The sequence below is a fragment of the Festucalex cinctus genome, chromosome 5 (assembly GCF_051991245.1).
Source record: "Festucalex cinctus isolate MCC-2025b chromosome 5, RoL_Fcin_1.0, whole genome shotgun sequence".
NCBI lineage: Eukaryota > Metazoa > Chordata > Actinopteri > Syngnathiformes > Syngnathidae > Festucalex > Festucalex cinctus.
Window position 1 is genome coordinate 27895687 of NC_135415.1, and position 25902 is coordinate 27921588.

Below are 25902 nucleotides of genomic sequence, written 5' to 3' on the forward strand. Positions count from 1 at the left end.
TTAAGGTAGAGAGTATTCATTAAATCTACTTTTATTTACCTGAATCCAAAGTTCATGTGACAAATTGAACAATCTGACAACAACAAAAAACAGGCACAGAAGCAAAATGACTCACTTGCCGACGCTCCTGTTGTACGTACATCACTACACCTGCTCCAAATTCTTTTGATTTGTAATCATCCCATAAAAAGCATTTCCTTAGGAAAAACAAACTGATTTTAAGCTGATCTAACACTTGAATGACCTTGAAGCAGTTCTTGACGTTCTCTATTACACAAGTCAGCAGCTGTAGCAGACATGCACCGAGAAATATTATGCAACTGAATGTACACAACAGTACTAAGATCTTCAGGTAAAGTATATGGCATGAGAGATGTTGTCATTCTTGGCTCTTCGTGCACAAGGACGGAAGGAGCGATGAGGACTTTGATTCATGGCCATTCTTGTCAAAACAAATGAACGAGCTGCGCTGTCTTCACTCAACTTTTTAGGACACGCAGCTCTTCGACTGTACGTGTGCTGCCCAAAACACATGCACAACACAAAACAAAGCCAAGGAATTTGGAGACGAGTTGAGCCTATATGGCTTTTGCTGGGAAGAAAAAAAGAGAGGCAGGAGAACCATTAAATCATTGCACGCTTAAGTCAATATTATCAGCTTACCACTCCAAGTGTTAACATATTTTAATATACAACAACATGTAGGCAAGCTGCACTGTGAGTACCGGTACTTAAAAAAAAAGCAAAATAACAATATTTGTAACGGCGTGGGGTATGGAGGACCAAAATTGCCAAAATAAAATATAAATGAATAAAAGTGAAAATAAAAACTGATATAAAAATATAATTTAAAAATGAAATACAAAATTAATATAAATGGAAATAAAAAAATATATACCTATCCCTAAATAAATACAAGTAAAAATAAAAAACGAGATTCAAAAAATATAAAAAAATCTAAAAATGTCGATATAAAAAAAAATATAATTACAAATCAATCAATAAAAACACTTTGCTCTCACATTTATTTATTTCATACTGCAGACGTCACGTGCCGAAATAAACGCCAGTTTGCAAGGGCGGAGCCCAACCCAAGACACGCTTAGGACCGCCCCCTCATTTGAATGACACTTTGACCCGACACTCGACAGAGCGTCTGCAGCATCAAATAAATGTGATAGCAGAGCATTTTTATTTGATTGATATTTAATTCCATTTCTATATTTATTTTTGTATATATTATTTCTTTGAATCTCGTTTATTTATTTAATGAGATATAGTTGCTTTTTTATTTCCATTTATATCTACTTTTCCATTTAATTTTTGAATTATATTTCTTTTTTATATGCATTTTTATTTTCACTTTTATTCATTTATTTATTTTTAGTTTTGGTCCTCCATCATGGCCGAGACTTCAAACAAAAACATTCTGTGCCAGTTTGAAATGTGAACGAATTTAACATCCACTTGGCACTTTGTGACACTGAAGGCAGGTTGAATCAGACCCACGCATGTTCATTGCCTCTCTCATCTCAAAAACATCCGTTTTAAAACCTAAAATAAAATAACAAAAAATCTGAGGAGCTGTTGTACAAGCCGTCACGCAAAAAATGGGCAAGCGTTTATTGGCATGCAGGTCAAAAAGTGTACTCACGCTGCAGGCAAATGCATGGAAGGCCTTCAAGGAAAAAGCTCAATGGCACTCGGTGGCAAAAAAAAAAAAAAAAAAAAAAAGCACTCTTGTCAAATATTTCAACAGCAACAATAAAATCTAGAGGTTCTACTTTGTGCGCTATGTACACGTATTCACACGTCAGCCCCGCAGAGGTGAAAACCAGGCTGTTCATGTGACGTAACATAATACAGTGTTTTCAAGTACAGCATGTGCATTACGTATAAATAGTTTCAAAATCATCAACAAATGAAATGCACAGAAAGTCCTCACTTCACTAAGATGAGAAAAAACAAAACAGTGTATGAAGACTTTGGGTGCTCCAAATCATGTGTTGGATGGTGATGGAGACAAATAAGAGTAGTAACGGTTATAGAACAGCGGTGAGGTAGCTGTGCTCTGCCTAACGCAGAAAATAATAAAACGCAGACACCTAAGTCCTAAATTAGCATTCTTCTTGTCCCCAGACACCCTTTCGTCCATTTTTATAAAAATCGTCTAAATTCTCTCTTTAGATCAACACACATATGTAGAACAATAATATTATAAAAACTTGTGTTAAAGTAAGAACATGGAACTCTGATCTTCAGCCCCTCCCCCCCAAAAAAACGCATTGCTAAGAATGTCCTAAATATCAAACATGCATCTGTCATCAGGGCAGGAGCGAGCGTTGACTGGAAAGTTAAACGTTTCCGTTAGATGTGTGCGTGTTAATGTCCACTCCACAGCCGTGCCCGGGAGGTCAGTCAGGGCCACAACACGGCAGCCACGTTAGTGTCAGCGCTGTAGATCCACAGCACCAGAGGCAGCGAGATGGCCACAAAGGGCCACGAGATGCCCTCGGCGCATGCCGACAGGGCGCGCCGCCCTTTGTGGCCCGCCGCCGGCTTCTCCCACTCTTTACCCAAGTCCAAGTGGTGCCTGGCCGTAAACTTGAGCAGCTCGTCCAGCAGGATGACGGGCATGGAGATCTTCAGCACCATCAGCCACTGGGTGACGTCCAGAGGGGTGATCTGGAAGATGACCTGAGGAGCGCGGACGCCCGCGTCAACACATCACTTTTGGGAGGATGATATGGAACACTTAACTCATTCACTCCCAGCCATTTTCACATTTCGCAATCCCGTTCGCTCCCGCCTATTTTACTGCATTTTGACTGATTTTGCAAGGCCCACAGAACATTGTGTTCAATTGCTATAAAAGCCTGGAAACTACCAAAAGAAAGATTAAAGTCTATTCTTTCACCAGAAAAAAAAAAAAAGTATGTTTCTATCTGTTTCCGTTTTGCAGCAATTAGCATTAGAAGAGAGCTAAGTTTCACCAGTTTTCCCAAATCTATTTAAACTTGTGAGTAATTTAGCTTTTTTTCTAGATGGCCCTGGTTGATCTCCTTTGCTCTGCTGCCACCTGCTGGCCGTTTGTGTAATAACTACCATTTCTGCAACCGTTCTTTGCAGTTGAGAGACTGCATCAAAACCTTCTATCTGCTCTAGCATAAAAAACAAACAAACAAAAAAACGTATAAATATGTCTTTGGGACACTTACAACATAAAAAAAAATATGTATTTACATGTTATTGGGAGCAAATGAGTTAAACATCTTCAAACTTTTTTTTTTTTTTTTTTTTTTAAACTTCACACTTACTGGCAGAGGCTCCACGTAGAGGATTAAGAAGTGCAGGGACATGGAGAGGCAGATGGCCCCCAGCAGCCAAACGTTTTCCCAAGGAGGCATCCGCAGCAAGGACTGGTTTTCTGACAGACTTTGGAAAGAAGTAAAAAGTAGAAGAAGAAGTCGAAGAAGGTGGTGGTCATTGTGTGCAAATGTTGCTTTTGCACCCTCCCTTGGAAGCTTCTGTACCTGTTGAGAGCGTTGCACATTTCAATGGTGACGAGGACAGACAGCGCCATGGTCATGGGGTAGGGGGACTCAAACACTTCGCAGTCCAGGCCGTCGAAGTCCGGGTTGTCCGGGCTACACTGGAGGAAGTGACTCTGCAGACAAAGATGAGGACGATGAACACTTCGGGTTCGGGGGGGGGGGGGGGGGGGGTACATCTGTTGACGATGGCGCTCGCCTACCAGCTGGTACAGCGTGACCTGAGGCCCGTCATCCGAGAGCGCAAACCACCAAGCCGCGGCTCCCACCGTGGCGGCGCCGACGTAGCCTGCGAGCCGAGACGGCAAAGGCGCTCGCGTGAACCTCAAACGACATCCCAAAACAAAAAGGAAGACTTCCGGTCGCGACACTCACCGCCGATGGCCAGATATCGGAAGAAGAGCCATCCGGAAATGAGCGGCTCTTTGGCGTTGCGGGGAGGCTTCTCCATGATGTCGAGGTCCGGAGGGTTGAAGCCGAGGGCGGTCGCGGGGAGGCCGTCGGTCACCAGGTTGACCCACAGCAACTGAACTGGGATCAGCGCCTCGGGGAAGCCCAGCGCTGCAGTCAGGAAGATGCTAGCGGAAAGGGAAGGCAACGTCAACATGGCTGAATGACGGAATTGAAATAGGATGCTGGCAACTTACCAGACGACCTCGCCGACATTGGAGGATATAAGGTAGCGGATGAACTGCTTCATGTTGTTGTATATGGCGCGGCCTTCCTCAACAGCTGCCACAATAGAAGAGAAGTTGTCATCGGCGAGGACCATCTCGGAGGCTGACTTGGCCACGGCAGTGCCAGAGCCCATGGCGATGCCAATCTCCGCCTTCTTTAAGGCGGGGGCATCGTTCACACCATCTCCTGTCTGCGGACAAAGACGGCGTCGTTTCATTACTCGCCATTTAGATTGACTTAGGGTTGGATGATAATAATAATCGATTATTTTTGATTGAGAATGAAATCACGATTAATAAAACAGTTTATTGATTGAAACTTAACTACTAAAACTCAACTAGTCAAAATTATGATCATAGCCTTACGCCCATTCATCCCTTCACGATGAATGCTTTATTCTTTTTGTCAAGTATAACCATATAAATATATTAAAATTCAAGCTTCTTGCATTTTCGTTCTTCGTTTTCAAACTAAAGCATTAATTACACTACCCTCTTTATCATATTTACCTTATCTTATGCTATTTTCACATGTCTGGGTACTTAGTGGGCTAAGCTGTCACCTCAGAGATTCTATTTTCTGCTATGTCATGTGAAAATGTGTTGGACCAACACACATTTTCACATGACATACCAAGACTGTTGGTATGCAGGAAAAACCAAAAACAAAAGATATTTCTATTGTTGAATTTTGAGGAAAAGAAAATTCTGTCAATTCTTAAACTAAAAAAACTAAATTAAAAAAAGTTACAATTAAAAAAGTTAAATAAACTACTGTAGACTAAAACTAACTGTAAAACAAATACTTTTGGCCTCTTTGGGGCAGTGTGGTGCCGCGCATCCTTTGTGCACATGCTTACAATGAGAACGGAAGAAACTTGTGATCGAATTCGATTAAAATAATTCATTTTTCACAAATTGGGAAGAATGTATGTCTTTTTATCTTACCTGTAGGCATGTGTTTCCACAGCATTTGTGTGTGAATATTTGTTATTTTAAGGATTATTAATCCCGACGTTGATGCTAACTTGGATTAGCATTAACGCTAGGCTAGCGATGCGTTTAAAGCGAAGCATGTTTTGTTTTGGTTTTACAGTTAACTCCAACTAGAGTGTTATTAAACAGCTTATGTACGGCAGAATCACAGTGGCTGTGTTCGAATGTCCACCCTCATCCCTTAACCCATCATTCACTACATAGCCCCGCACTATATAGTGGCTTAATATGAAGTGCTCTCATTCTGTTTGGAGATCCGGACAGCCAACTCACTAGTTTCTCCTCGTCGTATAGCACGTAACCACCGTAACTGTTACGACGCACAAATCTCCAACTAGTTATCATGACTAAAAATGTTTTAAAACTGTGCTTTAGTTCTTTTGTTGGAAATATTTTCAACCAAAACATATTGTTTCCATAGTATATTGCGTCGTTTTGATTGTTGCGCTTGTGCTGTCGCTCGCCCCATGTTTTTTTTTTTTTTTTCATACTCGCAATGCATTGTGGTCTATATCAACCCGGTTGAGTGAGCATCGATGTTCACTACTTTTTAGAGTGCATTGTGGGTAATTTTGAGCGCCTTACATTTTCACTCTCTGGACATTCGGACAAGAAACTAGTGGCAAAAATTTAAAAGCAATTATAGCAGGCAACCTAACAAAATCATGCTACGGACACGTTTGAGAGGACACACCATAGCCGTGATCTCATCAAATCCTTGCAGGAACTCGACAATCTTGGACTTGTGCGAAGGCTCCACGCGTGCAAAGCAGCGAGCGTGGGTGACGGCCTCCCGCTGGGCGTTGGGCGCCAGGTCGTCAAACTCTCGCCCGGTGAAGGCCATCTGCTCCACGTCGTCGTCCTCGGAGAAGATGCCGATCCGCCGGCAGATTGCCACGGCTGTGCCTTTGTTGTCGCCGGTGATCATGATGACGCGGATGCCGGCCTGACGGCACAGCTTGATGGACGCCGCCACCTCTTGTCTGGGAGGGTCCAGCATGCCCACGCAGCCGACAAAGGTCAGGTCCGACTGGACACAGGGTGACCACAATGTTTTCACTATGCAGCAAAAATAAATAACTCCAATTTTTCCTTAGGGATGGGCATAATTATCATAATTTGGAAACTATTCCTCATTAACTCCCAGCCATTTTCACAGAAGCAATCCCGTTCGCTCCCGGCTGTTTTACTGGATTTTGACAGATTTTGCAAGGCCCACAGAATATTGTGTTCTATTGCTATAAAAGCATGGAACCTATCAAAAGAAAGATTAAAGTCTCTTCTTTCATCAGGAAAAAAAAGTATGTTTCTATCCGTTTCCGTTTTGCAGCAATTAGCATTAGAAGAGAGCTAAGTTTCATCCGTTTTCACAAATCTATTCAAAATTCTAAGGAATTGAGCTTTTTTGCTAGATGGCCCTGGTTGATCTCCTTTGCTCTGCTGCCACCTGCTGGCCGTTTGTGTAATAACTACCATTTTTGCAACCGTTCTTTGCAGTTGAGAGATGCATCAAAGCCTTCTGTAGCATAAAAACCCAAAAAAACAACAACGTATAAATATGTCTTTGGGACACTTAGAACATTAAAAAAAAACGTATTTACACGTTATTGGGAGCAAATGAGTTAACAGTCGTGGCTAAGAATGGTGCAGAGATTCAAACCCTGAACCTCCAAACATTGAGGCAAACACCTTAAACACTAGTCCACAGTCAATGTTGTCAATGCCCATCCCTAGTTGCTATGTATGTAGCAGTCACCTCATACTCGGAGAATTTGGTGGGTTCGGAGAGTATCATGTCGTCCATCTTGGGCGGGCTGTCTCGTGTAGCCAAAGCCAGACACCTCAGCGTGTCCCGACCGGTCCCGTATTCACGAATCACAGACATGATCTTTTCCTTGATGGCTTTGCTTAACGGGACCTTGCTGTTCCCCACTCTGACATGGGTGCATCTCTCGATAACACCCTCGGGTGCTCCCTGAAAGAGAGGTTCAAATGTTTGCCGTACAAAAGAAGACAAATGCGGTTAACTTGTGTGCTATGTCAAAGTTTACCTTGACAAACATTTTCCCCAAGGAAGAACGAGACTTGTTGGGGGTGCAGTAGACGGACATGGACTTCCTGTCTCGAGAGAACTCCAGCGTGCACTCTTTCTTCATCAGCTGTTTGATCACCTGAAGCCCCCATAAAGATAGTCAGAAAACCGTCGGCGTGCCATGTGAGCAGGGAGGAAGTTGGTGTCACTGACTGAGTTGCAGGCATTGGCTCGATCAATCTTAGACAAGTTGTGAACTTCAGTGTCAAAGACGTTCATCTTCTCCACCAGACATGTCAGTGCAGTCTCCGTCGCCTCGCCCACCTTTTCATATACTCCTTTCACCTAAAACGGATAAAATATTCAGATTGAGTTTTTTCAATGTTCCAGTATATAAAAATCAAAAACTATACCAAGAACGTCAATAATTACCGTATTGCATCACACAATCCTAGAGCTCTGTCTAATTCTAACATGTTGTTTGATTACCTCAGTTACCCAAGAGAGCATACAAAATATTAGGAACCGTTTCTGCCTTATGTTGATTTATAACAAACCGCGATGTGCTTAGGTTTTACAGTTTGTCGTAAACTAAGCATGCTGCGATATGCAGTGTCTAACGTCCAGATAACGGGTCAGTGCATTAAAAAGTTACCATAATCAAGGAGAGCGAAAAACTTAGCAGTAACCTGATATCTTCTGGTCGGAAAGAAAAACACAACTTATGGTATATGTGAAATAAAATTCTAAATTTCAACTTTAAATATCATTTGCATAAAATTGAAAAGTGGCCCTATCTGCACTATAACCTAATTACCAGACATTGTCTGGAATTGATGATTGATGGAAGTGCCCACTTTTTGGCGTGTCACTTTCAGCATATGCTTGATAATGCAAAGCCTTGAAAAACTGACTGAAGCAGGATTACTTCTGTCGATCGCGGTGAGTACACACGCTCCCTTCTCAATACGTGTATTTTTGTGAAAGTACTGAAGCACATGCCAAAAGGTGGGCACTTCCATCAATCATCAAGTCCAGTCAATGACTATGCCCACTTCTGCTAATTACAATATAGAGAGAATTGTAGTGGGTCTAGGACAGAGGCCTGCAGAACTCCATTACAGACATATACCTGTATACTGAATATAATGAGAGCTTTCACAACAGGTAGTGCATTAAGCAACCCACAGCATGTTCACACAAACCAACACGAGCGCGTCTGGTACACGACAAGATATAATAAGGTTCAGATTATTCTCCAGTACCCCGCTCACACTCACAACGAGCTCAACTCAGACCCACATGAAGATAAGCAGTGTAGAAAATTGAACACTAGATGTCACCCTTATTGAAGACTGTTTAGCTTTTTGACTTCCAGATGTTGCCATAATTACCACTGCTCTCACTGCAGTCCATGTGGAACTCTGTTAATCTTACTCACAGCCAATTTAACCCTGCTATTTGTATTTTGTACAGGGTTGCGCTCGGTGTGATCACGTTGACAATTCAAGGCGCAGTGTGCCAAAGTGCTCAGTTACACAAACATCCGGGAACAATTTGCATTGCCGGCAGCAACAGTCGTGACAAAGGCAGAAGTGATGCAAATGTAGAGGTGTGGCATATTCATTTACATCCAATCAGCTTCACGTTTCGCATCAGCAGACAGCTGATTGCTGCACCAAGAGCGTCGCTGTGGAGGGAGGGAATGTCACGACTCACATCACACACTTAGATTGCAGTTCGGGAACAATAATGGGAAACAATTTTTTTTTTTTTGCTCGTCCCCCAACAATAAAATCATGTGTCTCGTTTTTTAGGTGAGCTTGTTGCAGTCCAAACCTCATTGAAGTCGAGCGATGAGTCATTACAAAGGGCACAGATGGTGGCCAGTTCCACCAGAGCATCATACTGAGAGGATTTCACTTGTTTGCCGTCCTGGTATCTGTGGCAAAGTGCAGTACATGCACCTCAGTCAGCATCACATTCAATCAATCATCGCTGGAAATCAATTGTCAGTTTGTTTAAAATACTCACACGTTCCCCTCCGGTGCATACGTAGAACCTGTGATGGTAAACTCAGACAAAGAGCAGCTCTCACCTTCAGCTTTGTTGAGAACGAACATCTGCAAATTCAAAAGACTGCATTAACGTCGCATAAACATACGTGGGAGACACCATCGAACACACAGCAGGTGGCAGCACAAGCCTGACTATTAATCCCGATTGTCAAGTTAAAATCTACCATGACTACTGGGAAATCACCCACTAAAATTAAAGGAAAATAAATTTAGGGAGGTTCCAATCAGATTTGAATACAACATCAGGTAATTTGGTCTCACTTCTGGTTGGTTAATAGTAAAACAGAATATTCCAATTAAATAGTAGTATGTAATAGGGCTGGGTATCGATTCTAATTTCCTCAATCAATTCGATTCGATTCGAATTGTTTCCCAGTTTGATTCAATTCACTTCAACTCAATCTGATAGATTAATTAGGGCACATCAATTCTTCTTAAATGTCAAGGACATGATAAAAATTCCACAAATGTAAAATTTAAAAGTAACTGGTTAATTAATGAAAGTAACGCATGTTCAAATCACTTAAATGTTTCACCAACATTGACATTAGCAAGGGTGAGATGAAAACATTTTCATAATTCTAAGTCAATTAAAATATAAATTAAAAAGATTCTGAATCATCTTAAAGTGCAATAAGTCGGGTCTTTCATAAGTGTAAGAATATACTTAAATTCAAGTGAACAGTAAATTTAAAGAAAACAGTACGACAGAAAAACATTGACCTTTAAAAATTACATTTTCTTCAGAAATTATGGGGAAATATGATCTTAAAATAATCGATTAATAGTTTTAGAAGAGTCGATATTGGGCTTGAAAAGGAAAATTGATTTGTTTTTTTAAACCCAGCCCTAGTACATAAGCAAAAACACTTTTAGAGTGATTGTTGTGTGCGTGTGGGCATATCATTTCATCTCCAGTGCCTTCATATTACGTTCATTATGAATAATTTCCAGTAACACGTTATTAAATATTTGCACACTTCAACGGCTTTTTCGTTTTTTATCAAATACGCAAAACAAGTTCTAATGACAACATTTAAGCTCAAATGAATGACTTGAGCAGGCAAGTGAAGTGTTCTTTACAATATCAAATCAATCTTATCACAAAGAGACAACGGAAGCACTGTTTGGCTGCTTTTCAGCTTGATGACGCAAGGTCAGTTACATAAGAGAAGAAAGTCATCCAACTGTTTAATGGAGGCAAGGCAAGTGCCTGCATGTCACCTTATGGCTAAATAACCTGCAGCATGATCACAAGCGGAACAGTATTTATTTGCACAGCGTAACTTGAGCATGCCGTAACGGTCGGTCAGGCAACTTAGCATCTTGTTCAAGCATCAGAGGACAAAACACCGGCTCGTAATGAGACTTACTCTGCAGACAGACATCTGATTGGTGGTCAGAGTTCCTGTCTTGTCCGAGCAAATGACAGAGGTGCAGCCTAGAGTTTCCACTGATGGCAAGCTGCGGACGATGGCGTTCTTCTTGGCCATGCGGCGGGTGCCCAGAGCCAAACACGTGGTAATGACGGCAGGCAAGCCTTCCGGGATGGCGGCCACGGCCAGTGCCACGGCAATCTTGAAGTAGTAGACAGCCCCGCGGATCCAGGAGCCCCCGTGCACAGGGTCGTTGAAATGGCCGATGTTGATTATCCACACCGCAATGCAGATGAGGGAAATGACCTTGGAAAGTTGTTCGCCAAACTCATCCAGCTTCTGTTGCAGGGGGGTCTTCTCCTGCTCAGTTGCTGCCATCTCATCACGGATCTTGCCAATCTCTGTGTTAACACCCGTGGCCACCACCACACCCACAGCCTTCCCGGCCGCAATGTTGGTACCCTGAAAAAACAAAGTCATATTGGGTCAACTACAGCAACCTTGACATTGACTGACAAAACAATGTCAACGGGATGTTCTATAATTGGTGGAGCAGTATACTAACAGAGAATAGCATGTTCTTCTTGTCTTGATTGACAGCACGAGGGTCAGGAACAGGATCTGTATGTTTGATGACAGAGACGGACTCTCCTGCAAAGGCAAGACAGGGATCATTTTAGATGTATTTATTATTGTATAACTATTTTAGTCAGGGAAGATATTCAGACTGCAAAATGTGCAAGGACATTTCAGACAGGGGTCTTCAATAGGCTTGATCAAAGTAGTAGATCCACTTACCAGTTAAAATGGACTGGTCCACTCTCAAAGTTGTTGATTTGATTGAACATATACGAATGTCAGCAGGCACTTTGTCCCCAACTGAAAGCAAAACGTATCATACCATAAAATGTGAGTGCAAAAACAACTTTCCTGTAACATAAAAACCACGAGGGATGCTCCGATCTGTCTTTTTCCACTGATACTGACACCTTGAGTTCAGTACCTGCTGATAATGATCCACCCTACTCCAACTTTGTACACAGGGGTCAGGGGGGGTAATATAAATCTTACCCGGAGAAGACCCATGCTGGCACAGGGAGAACATGCAAACTCCACCCAGGAAGGCCATAATACCACGTGAGATTCTACTTAAGGTAGAAACTTGAAACTTAAACCATTTGAAGAGAAAAAAAGAAAAGAGAGAAAAAAAACAAAACAAAACACTTTTCCGTAGTTACAAATTCAAGTCTCCATTTACCATTTAGGCCACATTTCATTTATTTTCCAGAAAACAAAACAAAACATCCCTTTCCCCCTGGAAATACATCATATAAAGTTACGAATCCAGCCGGAATTCGTTGGCTGACCGTTGGCACAATTTGTAGGAGCGAGTCCAGCCCCTGGTCTTTACTAACAAAATGAACCAATTGAACAGATATGAGCGAGAATCTGCAGGTGGTAATTTGGTGGTCATGTAATCTAAATGGAGGAAGTGGAAGCTAATTGCAGAGGGCTTGTCACAAGGCCTTGGGCAGTGCCGACTTCACTGCAGGAAAGGCAAAAGAGAGCCAAAGGAAGGAGGAAATGGAGGACTTGTGAGCCATAAATGGCTTGTCTCAAAGGAAAAGACCAATTTGGGATTGTGGCGACCCAATTTGGCTTCCTAACGCTGCATAACAAACTGGGGAAATGGCTTAAGTTCAAACGATATACTGTGTAAGGCTATACTCACCCCATGGTCCAACAACAAATATAAGACCTAAACATTTGTAGGAATGCCTTGTAAGCATGTAGACATCAAGACAGTACCTACAGTGCAGTGAAAAACTATTTGCCGTTAGACTTTTTTTGGGGGTGGGGGTCAACATTTATTATGCTTTGGTTTTTCAGGAAATCAATTCCAACCGCTAAAAAAAAATCCAACTTAATATAAAATGTCATTTTTAAATTACTATTCAATCCATTAATGTTGGAAAAATCCAAACCTAACTGACAGATATACATTACATTAGAGATATACATTTTGGATTAAAAAAAAAATGTGCTAAAAATGCAACAATGCAAACAAACCCCCGGAAAGGGGGCAAATACTTTTTCATCCCACTGTATACGCTGAGCCTATACAAGGGAAGCACTATTGTAATATAAAACCAATGTGACCTTTAGAGAAGGGAAGGGCCCAACAATGTACAAAGCCAAAAATGGAAAAAGTATTCCAATATCTTCCCCAATGCGCTGATCAGGTTTAAATGCTGGCGTATGATGGCAGCTGTCTCCACATCAATGCGACAACACAAGAAGAGACAAAAGGACATGCCCCTTTACTCGATACTGTACTTAGAATACAAACCATCATAATACATTCCAGTGTCTGTTTTCACTGTTGTCACTGTCTGTTTTCAGCCTTTTTACAGTTCCGTGCGCTTGAACACATAGGGATTGGTGCTTCCACATATGACCCTTGGAGAAAGTAGACGACTAGCAACTCATTAAGTGTCCTCACAGTGGTGCCAGAAAGGTTAGTCTGTCAGCAGCCATTGTCCAATCCAGACAGACAACATTTCTCAGAAGGACTGACGTCTAACACAGTAGCATCCAAACACGGAACCACTAGAACAATAAAAGCCTCACTTCTGAGAAGGTCACTAATCCTGGCTCATGGATAGGTCAGCCTACTGTACCAACACTCCACGTTGGGATGGGTATAATATATATACGCACGCATGGATACTGTTGCAATCAATGTCAGTTGCAAAGTTCCACTTTAAAATTTGATTTATGTTACCTTAAAGTAGCACTAAGGAACATTTCCACCTTAATAAAACATCTTTGATGAAACAGACTTACAACTAGTTAAATGGTACCTTTGCTATGGCCTGAGGGGGTCTGTATCATTTTTACGGGCACTAAGCAACTTTGAGGAGAATGGTAGGAACACTGCCACACAAAAAACTACAATTTTTATTTTATTTTATGGTGTACGCCACTTTCCCCTTTCCCCATTCATAACAAAGACAGAAGTCAATTTGAATGTCAACGCTCGCTGGAGTGACCTCAAAAACGACGCAATGTGCTTGTCCTCATGGGAAATGTCGTCTTGCTTCAGGCATAGCATTACTGCTTTTGTCCATATGGCGTCGCCATAATGTAAACTGAATGTTTCTTAGTTCGTTACAGGACCTAACCTTACGTGCCATTTTTTTGCCTATCCTTGTGGTTATGCAACACTTCCTGTCTTCAAGTCATGACTTTTGACGAAAGACTGCTTAGACGGACTTTGCAATAACGGTTCCTGCAGCTGAGTTTTGGGTTTTTTAAGAAACACTGGGATTGTCCCGGGTCTTTGTTACACTGCAGGCCTGCTCTGAGTAAGTGCGTGTGTAAATCAGCTGTCGTTTTGTGTCAACATCCTGCTTGGTAGAGGTCCAAGCATCTCATCAGCCATCCACACTTTTGCACCTCTGTGTTTGCCAACAGGTGATGAGGTCCACAGAGTTCAGGCTCGGTGAAACATTGCACCAAGTATGACTCACAGAGGTGCCTTTTAAATAGACCTTTCAACAGCAAGCGAGGCGGTGGCACGACGTAAGCTGGCAGCTTTGACTGTCACCTGCCCTTGCCGTGTGTTCGGGCGCAGCATGAGGTTGAGCCGGCCGGGCTTCCTCAGGGCCAGCCAGGAGGGTCCGCTGAGGTCCATGTGCTGATGGCAGCAGGACAAAAGGTTGACATTCTGTCAAGTCAAGAGGGCCATTACACAGCAGTCGACATGACAGCTCTCCGAAGCAGCCTTCCTTCAACAACAACCTCAATGAAAATTTGCTCTCCAAATGAAAATGCACGTTGGCATTGGCAGCTAACTGCAATTTCTTTAATTTCACTTTTACATGTGCAACAAACACACATTTTGACACATTCTGGGAATCTGTGGCTCAAAGGAGTAACTTCATGATTTTGAGGAGTAATTTTTTTGCAGGTTGACCTATATCAACTAACCTCACAAGCCAGACTGATAATTGTGATTCACTCAAGGGAGTTCTTCACATTATCAATCTGGGACTTCACTCAGCTTAGCAGATGTGTTCGGGTAAGGAAGGAGTTGCTGTATAATACTTCGAGCTGATTGGACGATGCGGCATCTTTGCACTTTTTTTTTTTTTTGACCAATCAAAACAACAGATGAAAATGTCATCTTCCGTCTCGTTTTAGGGACACAAACATCCTTACAAGAAGTGCCTCTTTCGCGGTTCAACTTCAACAAGGGAACGTGAGTAATTCTGCAAGAACAGATTTAATTGCAGCGTCCATTCATCTGTTAGGTTCGTTGGTCACATTCTTCATCCACATGACTCAAAATGTGACCCTTACAGTACTACACTGGCCATATGTCTCACAGTGCCAAGTGCCCTACACAAGCAAAACTTACAAGCACCCTGCCTGTATAAGGTAATTCTGGCCATGGTAATAAACAAACAACATACAAATTGACGGTAGGTATAATTGACTGAGACCATTCTATATGTTAGTAAAGTAAATTAATTAATTAAAGTAAGTTAATTTTACTTTGTTGCGGATCCGACACAGTTTCATCCTGGTTAACTTGGCGGACAGCAAGGTCCATGTTAAAACAATTGCACGTCATGCTGCTTGCCTTGTGTTGTGTCAGTCCACCCATTGAAATGCAAATAGCTTCGCTTCCGCCTCCAACTTCCTCTGTGTAAGGGACGTAAGCGCGTTGCCACTTAAACGCCTGTTTTGTTTTTCATTGTGTTTTTAGAGTATTTGTTTTGAAGTGTATTACATAACCATTATAATCAGCCGCCTTTCATGAATGACTACAGAAAGCAAAATATAAATAATGTTAAGAAGCCAAAGTCACATTATTTGGACACTTATTTATTTTTTTTTATCTTAAAACATGGCTCTAAACAACTACTGGTAGTCTATTATAAATATAATTTATAATTGTTGATGAATTTGATAAATCGATTAACCTCTAATTTATATCAAGTGAAAATAGCAATTTTTGACTCACAGCCTTGAAAGACCATGAAGGATAAGCAGATCCGTTTAACTGCTCCACAAAAATGTGGACTTCCAGGCAACTCATGCACACCAAACATTTTGCTTCATGTTATACTGAGCAACATGGAATAAGCAGGACCCTGCCTCCACTCAAGTGTCCAGGAAATAAAGAGTGCGCAATGAGAAAGCGTAAGCAGAATGATTCACTCATTGCCAAAGCAACGGCATCATTCTAGCAACCTAACAGCAATAAAAAAAAAATAAAAAAAAAGCCAAAAAATAAAATAAAAATCTCATCAGTAAAATCCAGTGTTTATGTACAACTGAGAATATGACTGAATTCCATCTCGTGTTGACTTGGATGCAAAACCATTTGGGACTGATCTGACTTGTGTTATGCAATAACAGCAAGGTCTCCTTGAGATCTCAGCTTTGCCTTTTGCCGTTATGAATCTTAAGCAGCCGCCAGCTCAGCCTTCACATAGCATGCAACTGTGTTGTGGTTCCCATGGCAAAAAAAAAAAAACTAAGACCACAGAAGCTTTTGTCAAAATTAACAGGGTGCTAAGTAAGTAAGCTTTATTTGTATAGCACTTTTCACAGACAGAAAAGTGTAATCCAGTATCAGAAATGTTCAGAAATTTGCACTACAGACATTTGATTTACTCTATTACGGAGAAGCGGGTGATGTACGTTCCACGCCTGCCCTCAATAGGTGAATTTCCACAAAGTAGAGAGAGTTATCCATCCATTTTCTTAAACCCTGAACTGGTTGCCAGCCAATCGCAGGCCACACAGAGACGAATTGATTTACTACGTTATGTTAGCCCAAATAAAAATCTGTGATAAAGTAAATCCGCAATGAGTGAAGCGCGAAGTAGCGAGGGACTGCTGTACATTTAAATGAAGTGACTACACACAAAACCACAAAATACGGCAACAATAGAAATATACAAATGACATTTATGGCACAAACGTCGTTAAAGTGATCTCTCTCTTTCCATATACTTGTTTTGGACGAAACCTACACATAAAAAGTTGAGCATGTAACGCCAACCGGCAGCGCCTGTCAGCAAGATGAGGCCATTTATCTCAGTCTTGCTGACAAGTCATGAACGTTTGCCAAAAAGGCAGTCCCTCGGTGACACTGGACGCTTGGCAGACCACATTAAATGCCAAATACTATCCACGGTGTCTGGAATCCTAGTGGAGGGTGCAGCGCTGATGGGTAGGGTCACTGTGCATTGAGCATGGAGGGGTGAGCTTCACCACAAAGTGCTTCCCTATAAGGCCATCTCTCTTGGACACAATAGGAGCAGATGAGAGCCTCCCCCCTTGCCCCCCCTCCTCACAGCGCTGTGCCACCCACCAGCCCAACAGCCTCAAAGCCAGCTCAGAACCAACCCACTGAGATCTGGGAAAGGACAGAAAGCCACCAGCGACCAAAGCGTAACCTGGAAACATACACAGGACTAAAATCAGTGAGAAACATTTATCAACTATTTTCTCTCCAGGTACTCGTGTTTCCTCCCACACTCCAAAAACATGAACTACGCATAAAACCTCTGTTTTAATCAGGGTTGTTTTTTTTTTTCATCTAACCTACATGAGCAAAACATTTATGTATAATGCATCTGATTTTGTTAATGGTAATACAGATCACTTTATTGTGTTTGATTAAAAAAAATACATGGGAAAGGAGCTTGTCCATCCATCTATCCATTTTCTTGACCGCTTATTCCTCACAAGGATCACGGGGGTGCTGGAGCCTATCCCAGCTGGCTTCAGGCAGCCTATCCCAGCTGGCTTCAGGCAGTAGGCGGGGTACGCCCCGAACTGATTGCCAGCCAATCGCAGGGCACACAGACGAATAACCACCCACACTCACAAGCACACCGAGGGAGAATTCGGGGCGCCCAATTAACCTGCCATGCATTTCTTTAGAATGTGGGAGGAGACCGGAGTACCCGGAGAAGACCCACGCAGGCACGGGGAGAACATGCAAACTCCACCCAGGAAGGCCGGAGCCTGGACTCGAACCCGAGTCCCCAGAACTGGGAGGCGGACGTGCTAACCACTCACCCACCAGCTCTGTACGTGTCCGTGTTATTTTTACAAAGTTTCAGCCTGACGTCAGCGATATTCAAATTGAAAAATTTGATTATATTTAAAAAAATGTTCAACCATAATCCAGGGTGTACACCATCTTTAGCTGGTATAGGCTCTGGCTCACCCATGACCCTAAACTGGATAAAGTGTGCGTGTGCGCGTGCGTGCTTATCTTATATTGGGCTTCAATTTGTAATTGCTTGAGAAATTACTTCTTCAATACTCATATGGATGAAATACTGACAGTAAGTATTTATCTCTGGTGAAACAAATCCATCCATCCATCATCTGAACTGCTTATCCTCACGAATTAGGAAAAATCCTTGATTGTTGGCATTGTGTGAACTAGTCTGCAATCATCAATGTCCTCTACCTCGGCTCAGAAGCAAACTTAAGCACATCAGAAGGTTCAGGAAAACACTATTCGTCATAATTAATGAAAATGAATATTGTAAAGATCTTGAAGTGAGTTGAGCTCTTCTTTTTTTTTTTTTTTACACACCTCAAGCGGCTGACATCAAAGCAAAGAGATTCTACATGCAACTACAACTGCCACCACAAAATCAAATGAACTGTATGCATGTACCGCACAATAATGTACAAAACATTTGCCCTTCTCAAGGTTACTACAGATTCATGTAACCCACCATGTGTGCCAAAAACTAAACAAAGGGGGCATATAGTACGTAGTTGAGACCAGACACCTGTCATCTTCACCAGTGCCTGCTATAAATACAGCATTCCATAATCCAAACCATCTATGACTAGCTATAAATAAAAGCAAGCACTACACAAAGATTTTGCATCACTTCAGAGGCGAAGGGTTAAACCGTTTCAAGATAATGCCAGCGCTCAAATGCAGCCGCATTCCACAGACACGTCAGTCAATTGATCCTTTTGTAAGAAGTGTGGGAGGGTTGCCTGGACATCAGCATGCATGAGCACAACTGAGCATGCAGCATCAACATGCGATGTGAATGCTTATACCCAAACAGACGAGTAAAAGTGTACCTTAATACAATGTGCATGATACCTTGTAAGATCGTCTGAAAATGCTTTGTAACATAACTAATAACGCATGCACTTTTGCCATATTTACATGAACATGGAAAAGGCGGGTTTTCCTACCAGCAACTTCCACAATGTCTCCAGGAACGATGTCTCTGGCCTTGATCCTCTGGACTGTCTTTCGGTCCTGCCGGTAAACTTTGCCCATCTCAGGCTCATACTCCTTCAGCGCCTCGATGGCATCCTCAGCATTACGTTCCTAAAAATCAGCATGAACTCAATTTAGCGAACACACTTATTCATTCACAAAATGGTGAGTGATGAGTCCAGCACATACATTTTCACTCATTCAAAGTGCATTGCAATGTTAAGTTAGTCTTATAAGGAGAGGTTATAGGAAGGACTTCGTTGGTGGAGACAGTTTATGTGAGTGGTTGTCACTCTGTGGCACAAAGTAAGTATTTCGTTGAACACTGCCAATAATTTATTCAAATATTTATGTTTCATTGTAATCAAGAATTAATTTGGAAAGAGTTAAAATAAACAATTATTAGGGCTGGGAATCTTTGACTGTCTCATGATTCGACTCGATTATGATTTTTGGGTCTACGATTCGATTCAGAATCGATTTTCGATTCTCGAGTCAAACGATTTTCGATTCAAAATTATTTGATTGACAAATGATTTGTGCTTCAATTTACAGATATGCACAACATTGTCATGATCGACTCCAGTCTGCTTTGCAAGACAAAATAGAGACATTAAAGTGTCTTTTTTGTTTTTGTTTAAACATTTAATTAATTTTGTATTCTAAGTGACTTTTTTCCCCCACAAAAATAGCATGTGGGCTACAACTGCCTTTTCCCCTTCTTCTTCATTTCTAATTTAAATAAAATCGATTCTTGGATATTAATATCGATTCGATTAATAATTGAGAATTTCGATTCTTTTATGAATCAATTTTTTGGCACACCCCTAACAATTATATATATTTTTTTATATACAGTGCGTTGAACTCACGTTCAACCTTAGTGGACTCAATAATAATAATAATAATAATGATAAATAAAATAAAAAACTAACTTAAAATTTCGAAAAAAAATGTTTAAAAAAAAAAACTTTTTTTTGGGGGGGGGGGATAGGGGGAGAGCGATTAGTCAATTAATCGATGGAATCATAGATGGGAGAGACTGTTTCTAAAAAAAAAATAAAATAAATTCATTAGTGACAGCACTAGTGATGTGTGAGGACAAACTGCATCGTGTTCAAAAAGTGAATGTGTGAAAACTACTCACCTGCCACACCCCTACGATCGCATTGGCAATAAGAATGAGTAAAATTACAAAAGGTTCCACAAAGGCAGTAATAGTTTCTTCTCCCTCCTCAAACCAGGCCAGGACCTAAAACCAGCACATGAAAAAAAGAAAAAGAAAAAAAGCTTTAAACATAAACAGGTGATAAGCACATTCGAAAAACAGGTTTTGGTGGAAAATGTGACCGCATTATTTCACTCCATGTAAATGGAAGCAGTTCTGCTGTATCAAGATCACTGATGCTCTTAATTTAAACCGCTTACTCTTCACAAGGTTCTGAGGGGTGCTGGCGCCTATCCCAGGCGGCTTCCGGTAGTAGGCGGGGTACACCCTGAACTGGTTGCCAGCCAACATTATAAATACCTGAAATTCAACATTAAATGTCTACTCTTTATTCAGTGACCCAAATTGCTATCATAAATAAAATTATCCCAGATTTGACTCATGGATGGCACGATTATTTAAAAAAATATTGGAATCAAGTGCGTTGCTGTGTAAATGTGAGCCAAGAGGCATCACTTGTCTCAACATGTGTTTTAAAAGTTGAAAAGTAACAAGCAAACCAAGCATGACTGATCAATCATGTAGCTGTGTGGGTTGCAAACGGTATGTCATTGTCTCGAATCGATAAGCAGTCATTAAATCTTGAACAATCTCTCGGTTCAATGTAGCTAGTTATTTTGAGAAACAGTTTATTTAAGCAAATTTCATGTTTTACAGCTTGAATTTGACTTCTCGACAGGTTAAATATTAGGTCTGAACACACTGAGCAGTAAGGGCCCAAATTTGGTCTTGAGTAGGGCTCTGTTCCCTTGTCACAGGGCAACCACTGATACCTCCATATCACCTGACTGGCTGCTGTACACACACCAGCTGAGAGTTCCCTAATAGACACCATCCTATGAATGAGGTATTGTTATATTCTTGTTTATAATGCTTATATTTACACGACAATTTCCATTGACATAAACCTGGAAAAACTAGGGCTGGCTATCGATTCTAATTTCCGCAATCGATTCCCAGAAGTTCATCCATAAGGTTGATGGGTTGATGGGTCGGGAAAACCCCCCCAAAAAACTTGAGCACTAGATAACAACCTCTGGTGCTCATGTGAAAACCGTACCACAATTGTTATGAGCACCCCTGGTTAAATATACACACAGGATACTCTATGGCCGAAGTCTCTCTGGCCAGACAAGCCAGAACAGACTGCACACAGCGAAGCCTGCCATATCTGCCCTTTACATATCGAGCGATGTAATGTTTAGTGACGAGTACAGATTGTACCGATGACAGTGAAGATGTGGAGGGCGCTATGCTGATTTCTGACCGATAGAGTAAGATGTGGGGTGGCTTCTGTCTCACTGGAAAACCAGGCTTCTTATTCCAGATAATCTTAATGCAGAGAGCTATCCAGATGACTAATTTCTGCATCCAGTGGCAATGCCACCACAGTCTGAGACTGAAGTCCATCTTCCAAGGTGACTGTAGCCCACACGGAGCAGGATTTAGCAGCCACTACCACCAGAATTTGGGAAATGAGAGGACCTCAAACCCACTGAACACTTTGACAAATGCTGGTTAAAGAATGGAATGGCATCCCGCAGCACTGTGTCCACGGGTGAACAGCATGAGTAAGAAGTACTAGGCTGTTGTGTGTCACAGTGTGTATGTGAGTTCGTCCATATGCTACTGAGGCTCCTGACTGTTAAATACATGCATGATTAAAATTACCAATATAGTTTCTTCAAACTTCAATCATTCAATCCACCAAATGCCAAACAAGAATCAATGGAATCAGCAAAATAAATGTTTGCCATTTGCAGAGAGGATTTGGCAAATTGTTCAAGAGTGCAACCCACATACTCAGGTCTGCTTCCCTGTTCCCACCAATGCATGTTCCTCACAAATAGATGCCCAACCCCTATTATTGCCTCAAGAACATTCTGGATATTTTGTCGGGAACATGTGTCTCCGCCAAAACAACAGACAAACAATTAGTAATTTCATTATATAGTATTGTCTTTATTTTAGTTTCCAGTGACAAAATACTGACACCATATTTGTTTATATTTCAGTTTAAAGTGAATCAAATGATGCCTTGGCACTGTATACAATAACGTAGTGACAGTTTCATTTACAGTTCCGACATGTTATAAGAAATATCAGGTAGGGTTGTAATGTTTAACAAAGCTGAATTAATCATGAGAACATTTGTGACAAACTGGCGAGTGACGCCAAAAGACAGAGCTAGCCGGATTTAGCCGGCGCGGCAAACGAGAGCGGCTAGCGGGAGTTAGCCTGAGCCATAGGCTGGAGTGGCTAACGAGTGGGTAGCGGGAGAAGCTAGTAAGGGTGGGGGAGAAGGGAGCCAGAATCACTGGAGCCAGCGATGGCCACCTACAGGCCCCAGCTGTGGAAGGTAAGCAGCGGCTGACCCATTGGGCCCGACACTTGATGCAAGTACCACCAGGGCTAAATACGTTCGCGAAGTTGTCCTTTGGGCACCCGTAGCAGAAAGATGGTGGCGAAACATGGCAACTTCTAGTATAATGAGACTACAGCCATGTAAAATAATCAGTGATTACTTGACCTACGGTTATATCCAACTGCTTTCATTAGGAATCAGGAATGGCGGGTCGCTACTCCTGAACTGCAAAAAGGTAAGACGGTTAACCCATCTTACCTTTTCGCAGTGTTTTTTTTTCCAGTTTCCCTGTTGTTGTTGTTGTTATGACACATGTTTTCTGGTCAATTTCGTGCCGAAGGGTCACGTTAGAGTGTATTTTAACTTTTATTGGTTGCTATGAGCATTTATGAATGATTTGAAATGGCATTAGAGGCGAGGGATTCTGGATTATTTCAAAGCAGGTTTCCCAAGACGTGCTAGCTAAAAAGTTAAATTAAAAACACCTTGGCTAATTATGAACCATTCATCCATTATCCAAACCTCTTATCCTCATGAGCGTCACAGGCGTGCTACAGCCTATCCCACCTGTCTACGGGCAATAGGTGGCGTACACGTTGAACTGGTTGTCAGCCAATCGCAAGGTACACATACGTAGATCTTAAAAAAGGTTATTATATTAATAGAGTCAAGTGAAGTTGGTCACACATATTCATAGCAGTCATGCTACAATAGAAACTGGCCTTCCCAAATCAGTCCAACACCCGATATTTCAAACCAATCGCAGTGATCTCACGTTTGTGTATTTATTATTTTTAAATGTGTTAACATTATTGTTGTTATTACATCTCGAGCTTGACGTTTTCTATTGCCAAGTTAGCTCAGACACAACTCAGCTGTTGTCACTCTGCCTCAGAAGGATCACAAAACCTTCAAGTGTTTTTAACTCCCCGACATGTGCAAGTAACTTCAGACGAGTTCCACAAACTGAAGACGTTCACATGTCAGCACCATGCATTGCCTACACCATATCCCAGCCATTCATCACACACAGGGCTCAACGCTAATACCGTCTGCAATTTTCACTTGCGCATCGACACTGTTCAGTAAGACATGGAAAGAGGGGGCTATTTTCAGGATATAAGGCTGGCTCCTGTAAGTGCTTAAGACCACAAATGTGTGAACAACAGGCAAGGGTTACGATGATAAACACCAGAAGGTCATGAATGGGACTCAAACCCCAAAGAGATGAGGAAAAGAACTGATATACTTACAAAAGAAATACAGGCAGCCAACAGAAGAATTCGTACGAGCAAGTCTTCAAACTGTTCAAGGACAAGCTCCCATAAAGATTTCCCTACAGGGAAGACAGCATAATTAAACAATCATTCAAAGTGAGGTATTTGTAATACGACTTGAGAGTGTAGCATATCAATGAAATTACCTTCTTCTGCTGGTAATTCTATTTGTCAAGGGGAGCATGCCAAGAATGGAATAGAACATACAAAAAAAAAGAAATAGAAATATGTCAAATATTTAGGCAGATGGACACGTGACTTTTACTTCCGCTTAAAAAACAGGAACTTCAAGTACAGTTCAGGACATTATGGCAAACAGCAGCGATGAGTAATGAAAGTGAGCTGTCAAAACTCATTTAGCCCAACTACTTACTCAATCGTATCTCATGGGCATGCATTAAATTAGACTACAGTACATTTTAAACAATACAAAAACATCATACTTTTTTACATGAACTTCTAAATATGATATAACAGCTGTTGTAACAATGGAAATTGTGGACAAGCAGGGATCTAAAGTGATTTGGACCAGGTATTACCAAAAGAGACAAAAAAAAAATGAATTAGATGAGACAGATTAAAGTGTAATGATGGTTTGACCAGTGTAATACTTTCAGATGCATGTTGGGGGCCCACGCACGTGGGCAATTCACTATCTTTCACCATCACACACAGTATGCGAATAGTTCCATGTGGCCATGACAAACCTAAAACAAATCTTCCAGAATATTGGGACTTTTTCATCCGGTGGCCAGTGACACACGTTGGCCTTGGCCACAAGTCACAATGCGGTCATTACCAAGTAAGTAAATGGGAAGCCCTCAGGTTCACCTGTGCTGACGTCGCTCCGGTAACCCGACCGGCTGATGTTGACTTTTAGCCCACATACGTACTCGAGAGTCCGCGTGTTTAACGTGGCTAATTCATTCATTCACAGCACCAGCGTGACATTACAAGTTTAGAGTGTCGTACCGTTCAGGCCCCATTTCTCCCGCTGTCGTTTCACCTCGTCCAGAGAGAGTCCTGTGCTCTCATTGACGCAGAAATAACTGTAAACTTCCTCCACACTCTTGGTGTGAGCGTTCTCCATGGCGGATTGGCGGCTCCTTCCCGTGCAGATTCACACTTCACACCGCTGTAAGGTGCCCCGGAGTCTCTAATAGAGCCAATTGGGAAATAATGGAATAACGAGTTTATCAACTGAGCGCGTGAGAAGCAACCGACAGCGTGTGAACGTATTCGTCCCCTTCGCCCTTGTATGAGTCTGTCACAAAAAAAATTGTTACGGTGAGCGAAATTCTCGTTGCCCCGGTGGGATGAAGATTAGTCTGAGAGTCCGGTTATGTCCAAAAAAGGTGGGAGGCTTTCTACTAGAGTGTCCTGCGTATGGCACTGCATTCGCCCAGACTGTTCCTGAATGTTTCGGGGCTGTATCCCGCCTCAGCTTGGCGCAGCTTCCTGTGAGTGAGCCATTGCGTCGCTGACAGCCTGCCTTTATCAAAGCGCTGCTCCGCGGGTCTGCATGTGGACTCGCCTGATTGGACGGCTGCAGTCACCTGACCTCAAATCAGGGAAACACAAAACCCCGGAAGTAACACGTAGCTTCTAAAAACATTTAACGATTTCATTCGCAATGGGACGTGTTGCTAAACATAACGTCACTTTTCTAACATAAATACATTCAAACTGAAAACACAGTCATTTTGTTGGTGAACATTTACATAACCCTTTGCCCTAGCCGTGCTCTTCAGGAGCGACCATTGTATGTAACTTGACAGGGATGGCGTGCATCACCTGTTATCACAGCTCAATAAGGCCCTTTAGAAGAAGATGCTTTAAAAATAACATGATACTCCACAGTTGGACGTCAACATGCAAGCAGTCTGTTTGGCACAAGAGCCTGATCCGTAGACTGTCATCAGCAGATTAGAAAAAGATACCCTGCAGTGCAACCTCGCTCAAGACAATACTTGGAACATGAAGCATAAGAAAAATAAATCATATCAACGCTGGGCACCTGATCTTTGTCCAGCAA

At 41.9% G+C, this 25902-nt stretch overlaps 1 protein-coding gene across 1 annotated transcript; it reads right to left on the bottom strand.

Annotated features, from left to right (window-relative positions):
- Positions 1–15: 15 nt before the first annotated feature.
- On the bottom strand, positions 16–25369 carry atp2a2a (ATPase sarcoplasmic/endoplasmic reticulum Ca2+ transporting 2a). The gene is made up of 20 exons (XM_077520983.1): positions 24840–25369; positions 24014–24031; positions 23844–23926; positions 20145–20249; positions 18970–19108; positions 11509–11589; positions 11276–11361; positions 10708–11172; positions 9291–9379; positions 9096–9198; positions 7470–7601; positions 7276–7395; positions 6981–7199; positions 5919–6254; positions 4199–4419; positions 3927–4129; positions 3755–3840; positions 3534–3667; positions 3318–3435; positions 16–2697 (listed from the first exon to the last, which is right to left on the bottom strand). The coding sequence occupies exons 1-20, from the start codon at positions 24955–24957 to the stop codon at positions 2419–2421; spliced, it is 3135 nt and encodes a 1044-aa protein (XP_077377109.1). The 5' UTR covers positions 24958–25369; the 3' UTR covers positions 16–2418.
- Positions 25370–25902: the final 533 nt, after the last annotated feature.